This window comes from Crocuta crocuta, unplaced genomic scaffold, assembly GCF_008692635.1.
Source record: "Crocuta crocuta isolate KB4526 unplaced genomic scaffold, BGI_CrCroc_1.0 scaffold168, whole genome shotgun sequence".
Taxonomy (NCBI): domain Eukaryota; kingdom Metazoa; phylum Chordata; class Mammalia; order Carnivora; family Hyaenidae; genus Crocuta; species Crocuta crocuta.
Genome location: NW_027532591.1, coordinates 6,303,801 through 6,310,032, shown reverse-complemented (window position 1 = coordinate 6,310,032; position 6,232 = coordinate 6,303,801). Strand labels below are relative to the sequence as shown.

The 6,232-nt window shown below is 52.8% G+C and overlaps 1 protein-coding gene across 1 annotated transcript in view; it reads left to right on the top strand.

The window, feature by feature from the left end:
* CDCP2 (CUB domain containing protein 2) overlaps positions 1–3,654 on the top strand; it is a 13,521-nt gene extending 9,867 nt beyond the window's left edge. Inside the window, exons 5-6 of the mRNA XM_077779822.1 lie at positions 892–1,070; positions 3,328–3,654. Coding sequence (XP_077635948.1) covers positions 892–1,070; positions 3,328–3,654 — 506 coding nt within the window. The remainder of the gene's footprint in view (positions 1–891; positions 1,071–3,327) is intronic.
* Positions 3,655–6,232: the final 2,578 nt, after the last annotated feature.

Here is a 6,232-nt window from a genome sequence, read left to right as displayed (position 1 = left end):
CATGGTGGACCCCTCCCCCTCCCCCGCAACACACATGCTCAAATACAAAATACACCCAGACACAAAACATCACACCATCTTAGCCTGGAGGGCTGCAGGGACCTGCCAAATAGGGTGGGGAGATACCTAAAGACTCAAACCTATAGACTCAATAATGGTTAATATCCCAACTCAACCCCCACAAATAGCCTCAGCTCTCTGATCCTCAGTTTCCAAGACTGTAAAATGGGTTTAGTTGTGTCCACCTCATGGGGTCCTCGTGGGGAGAGAGTGAGGCTTCCTTCACCACCCTTTGCAAAACTACTGTTCTGTGCCCACCCACCACCCACCACCCTCCACCATCCCTGTTTCTTTTTTGCTTGATTTTCTTCCAGCCCACTCTGACACATATTTTATTTTATGTATTGATTGCCCCCTTGCCCAACTAGAATGTAAGCTCCAAGAAGGCAGGAAGGTGGGCTGTTTTTGTTTTTTGTTTTCCATTTCCATTTCCAGGGTGCCTATTAGAATAGTGCCTGCACGTAGTGGGCCATCAATAAATATGTGTTAAATGATTGAATGAATTGCCTGGCACATGGCAAAGAGATCAGCAAATAGTAGCTCTCCTCATGGTTAAGAATATTTGCTCACTCACTCACTCATTCATTCATTTATTCAGCACTCACGGCACCTGCCAATTCCGAGCCGGGCTGCGAGAACACAAGAAGGCCGGTGCTTGCCTGGGGAGCTCATAGTCTGATGGCGTTAAATGGACTAACACATATGAAACATCCCCATAGGGCCACATAGTAGTCTCCCCTCTCTGAGCCTTGGTTTCCCTTAGTCTTGGGTTGCTGAGGGCTGACCGCCTGCCCCTTAAGGCCTCCAGCCCCTCCCTCCCTCTGCCCCCAGTCGTGCCCATGAACGTGAGCTGCTCCCGCACGGACTTCCAGATCCTGATCTCAGCACAGGCGCTGGCACCGCTGGAGCGGACCAAGGTCTACCTGGGCAGCCGGAGCTGCACCGCCCAGGAAGCCGGCAGCACCTTCCGGATCCAGGCCCGCTTTGACACCTGTGGCACCGAGTCTCAGGTAAGAGCAGGGGTGGGGGAGGGGAGGAGGGCAGGTGTGAGGAGAGGCACCCGCCATCCTGAGAATTCTGGCTCCAGTGACCCCACAAGCCAGGATGTGGAACTCAGCCCATCTTGCTTTACCTCAACAAACGTGCTCAGTGTAGACGCAACAAAGAACTCAAACAGGGAAGACAGAGCAGGGAGCCCAACGCTGCACAACCCAGTGACAGCCAAAAGCCCCTACTGAGGGCTCCTCCCAGAGGCCTTGACCCTGACTGTCCTTGGAGGGCTTCCTGCTGTTCCTTGCCTTCTCCCGGGAACCCTTCACCACCCAGCCCCCACCCCTGTAACACGCAGTGCTCGCTGCCTCCCGCCACCCCTTCCTAACCTGTGATCCAAATTGTCGCTGGGCTCCACACAACAAAATAGAAGGATCCACTTCCCGCCAAAGGTAGTAAGGCTTACAAATGAATTTTTTCTACAATCCTTATATTTTCGAGGCTTTGACCCCAGGTTTGAGGGCCTCAGTGGCCAGGCAGCACCCCAAGCACCTTGGATGTTTGTATTCTTAGGGACAGATTNACACTTCCCGGCAAACCCTACTGGCCCCAACCTTAGCTGAACGTATGCCCTTGGCCCCTCCAGCCTGCCCCTCTGCTCCCCCAGCCTCCTGGAAATCTCTGTCCTTTAGATCTGAGGAGAAGAGAAGAGGGGGCAGACTCTTGGCTGCCAAGATGATCCACCCTCACCCCTACCTCATGCCCTAAATCCCCCAGGGATTTTCTTCAGATGTTCCACAGAGTCATGAAATGATGACAACAGAGAGTCCCAGAGGCAAGGACTATGAAGTTGAGAATGAGGGATCATAGGCACTCAGAACCCCTGAGTCAGGGAAACACCACCCTAACTTGGAGCCAAAGAATCACGGCATCTTGGAGCCAATATCATGGAAACATAAAAGCTCCTGGATCCCTAATGTCACCCTTAGAAGTCCTAGACGCACGAGGACCAGGCTCTTGAGTTGGGTCACTTCCAAAGGTGTGCAACTCAAACAGCCAAAGGCTGTGACAACCTTTCTGTGCACCTCTTTAAAAACACTGGAGACTTGATTTCTTAACCAGAATACTGACATCTTGTGTGGCTTTCCCCCCCTCAAGTCTCTCATTCATCAGAACCCCCTAAAACTTCCCCTCACCCCCATTTGATTTGATTTTTTTCTCCTTTATTATGTGGCTCCACCTTACCCTGTCACTGGGTCCCCTTCCACTCATGGGTCCTGTCTGTCTTTGTCCAGTAGCCCAATTCTGTATCACAAAAATCCAGGACATCAGTCTTCCCAGAGGAGGTGGTCACAGATAGGTTGAGGGTGCAAATGCAGACACCTGTTTGGGGACATGGTATGAGAGCCCTTTGGAACACCCTTCTGCACCCTTCCCCAGAGGGGTCACCCAGTGTCCAGTGCCGGCAGCTTCCTACTCTTCCTGCCTGCTTGCACTGTCAGGCAGCTTTGCTGTTTAGAAGCGTCAGCTCAGAAGTGCCACCACTGGATATGGGCAGCCTGAGGGGTGTAATGGCCGCTGCGGACTCAGGGTGGGTGGGGAGACTAGCGCTGTGCCCGTGTAGCCTCCCGCCCCAGACCACGCCAGACTGCCCTCCAAAACTCTGCCCCTCAGTTCCGGCCCCAGACACCCCCCCATCTTCAAGGCAACCTGCCTCCCTTGTCTGTAAGGGTAGGGAGGGCAGCAGGGTGCCAGCCCCCCGCATGTCACTCCTCAGTGGCTCTTCCTAAAGCTGGGTGGTGCCACTGGGATGGCCAGGGACTTGAGTTCCCTGTCACTTGTGTGCCATGTGACCTCAGGCAAGGGATTTAACTTCTGAGCCTCAGTTTCCTCATCTATAAAATGGGGATGTTAATGGTGCCAATAAGAGAGGCTCACTGTGAACATTAAATGAGATAATGCACTTGAAACAGAGGTTGGATCACGGCAAAATCCCTGGTATTGCTGCTACTATTGCTTATAGACGCCGCCTCCTTGAAGCCAGGGCAAGCACTGACCCATCAAAACTGATATTGTCCTTCCAGATATCCCCCTAGTGACCCCTTTACAGTGGGGACACTGAGGCTCCAAGCGGAAAGGGAGTCAGTGGCCGAGCTGGGACTAGAACCTGGGCTCCCAGGGTTCTGCCCCCTTGGAACTGAGCCCCTGCATATCTAGAGGAACAGGGTCAACCCCTGGTCCCTTCAGGTGTGAGTGAGTGCCCCGTGATCCCCACAGAGGAGGAACAACACCTCAGTGATCGTCAGTGTGCTGTACATCGACTTCTCGGCTGGGGGGCAGGAGGACATCCATGAGTACGAGGTGCGCTGTGAGCCACGGCGCAAGGAGGCATCTGTCCACCTGCTGTCTGGCTCCGACTGGCTTGGGCCCTATGCTGCCCCCGCCGAGCATCTTCAGGAAGCGCCACCCAGGGATGAAGAGGAGGCCCTGGAGGGCCCGGTGGCCATGGTGACCCAAGACACCAGTGACATTGTCTTCCTGGGCCTTTGCATCCTGGCAGGAGTCCTCATGGTCATTGCCATTGTGGTTCTGATGCTGCTGTGAGCAGGCAAGGGACCTGGGTCCTGGCTTCCCTGGGAGGCAGCTTGCGGTCTCCTAAACAGGAGCAGACCAGGCTTTGTCGACTTGTTGATGACCATGGACGAGTCACTGTCCCTCTCTGAGTCTCACTTTCCAAGGCCACAGAGCTGGCGTGAGGCTCAGAGAAGAGCATGAATGGATATGAGCTGTAAACTATGGCGTGTTTGTGTGTGTGTGTGTGCAGTTGTTACTAATTTCATAGCTAGCCTGCTACTGGCAAGAAGTCTCCTGTGTGTGTTACTTGTCATCATGGAGAGCTGTGGTTACTGGTCACTTGTTCTGTAACTTGCACAAGTGCTTTATTGACTCAGGATAAAAACAAGGGCCTCTCTTATTTTTCTAATGGCTCATCACAAGCCTTCATTGGCAGGAAATATCTAGGGGCCTTCACTCTCTCAAACTGACTCAGGAACCTTGAGGACTTCGTCCTCAGCTGCCCAGTCCTGCCTCCAAACTCCAGAAACAGAGAGAAAGGAAGCTGAAACCCCACCTAGTGCTGTCATCCCAGCCTCCGCCATGTGGTGTCGCTGTTGGAGACGGGCCGTGCGCATCCCAGTGGATCCTGTCTGAAGAGGTGCCGATGCCCTGCAAGGTCGGATCCCCGCGTAAAACACAGGCGGGCCCACACTGTGCTCAGCGGTGAGGCTGGAAGCTGAGGACTGGAGTCTCTTTCATGTTGGCGTTTTTCCTTAAATAGATCGTGATCCTTGACTGCAAAGCTGTTTGAAGTTCCTGTGTCTTTGTCCTCACCCCTGATGTTGAGCCCATTGTTTCCCTTCAGATGAGTTCTTTTTGGAGCCTGTGGACCTTCTGCCATTGGACTTCACTCAGCGCTACTCCAGTGTCCCCGTGTTCTCTAAGTTTACACCATAGGGAGCATGGGGTGGGTTCCCAGGGCTTTATAGCGTCCTCAAGCAAATTGGTCCAGTCCTCCGAGAGCTCTACGTATCAAGAAGTGAAGCAATCTTGTTAATGAAAAATAAACCAAAACTACAGTTACAATACACCTCTTTCCCCTGCTCACTGTATATATGTGTAACGAATCACTCACAATCAACAGAAATCTCCACCTTGACCATGCTGACCACTGGGATCAGTGGAGCCCGATTATAGTTCTTTTGACAACCCAACCAACATCCACTTGTTTCCAGCTTTATCCCCACTGCTGTGACCGGCTCCAAGCAGCAGCAAAGAAGTCAAGTGAGATTTCCTGCCTTTGAGGTGCTTACACCCAGGCTTTAGGGAGAGGGAGGCAGACAGTAGCTTGCAGAGAAAACAAGAGAGAAAAAAACCAACAAACAATGAATTAAGCAAGGGAAAAAAGAGTTGCCTGGATCTTAGGAGAACTGGATTCAAGTCCAAGTTCTTCTTATTAATTGTGTGAACCTGAGCAAGTCACTTTGATTCTGTGAGCCTCGATATAGCCATCTGCAGAATGGGACCACTGTTCATAGCTTGCTGTAAGATCGTAGCAACACGATGAACCAGGGAGGTCTGCCAGGGTAATGTGCCAGTGGGGGGGGGGGGTTCAACTGACATCCTGGGGTGTTGGGAGCAGAGGCCCCATCCTCTTTTACTCTCCCCCACCTTCTCCCTCTCAGATTCCTCTAGCCACTGAGCTACCTTTGCCAGCCTACAAACCACCTGGGTCTCAGTTTCTCTGGACAAGACTTGTTACATCCCCCGCCCCCAGGGTCAGCCCTCCTGCCTGCAGAGTGGGGGTGATAATAAATAACACCTGCTTCGTTGGTTCTGTGTGGGGACTGAGATAGTGCATGGCAGTGCCCGGTACCTGAGAAGGATTCAACAAACCTCAGTTATGACCGTTGACCTACGAATTCATACAAAAGCTCTGGCCTAGAAACCCAAGTTCTCAGCCCAACTTTGCCACCGACTTGCTGTGTGTGGCCTTCAGGAGCCCATTCCCTTCTCCGGCCTCGGTTTCTGTTTTTAAAATGAGACAAAAGCATCATCACCTCTGGGTCCATCACCGTTGGAGTGACGACTCGTAAGCACCAACTACATGGCAAGTGTTTTGAGTTGTGGCAGCTCAAGAAAGCCACCTTGTTAGGGGCGCCTGGGTGGCTTAGTCGGTTAAGCGTCCAACTTTCGCTTAGGTCATGATCTCGCGGTTCGTGGGTTCGAGCCCCGCATCGGGCTCTGTGCTGACTGCCAGCTCAGAGCCTGGAGCCTGTTTCTGTGACTCCCTCTCTCTCTGACCCTCCCCCTGCTCATGCTGTCTCTCTCTCTCTCCTAGAAATAAATAAAACATTTAAAAAAAAAAAAAAAAAGAAAGCCACCTTGTAAGGCAGACATAATTGCCCCCATTTCACAGATGAGGAAACTGAGGTCTGGGGAGGATGTGTGACCTTGCACAAGGTCACAGGCATGAAATGCTGAAGCGAGGCCGAGAGGAGGCAGTTCTTCGCTGAGCTGGGGCCTGTGCGGTGGGCTGGGGCCTCTTGGGCCCCCTGGCCGTGTTCCCAAACCCAAGGGCTGTGCCTGGTTGGGGAAGGACTGGAACGGCCAACAGGGAGAGGAT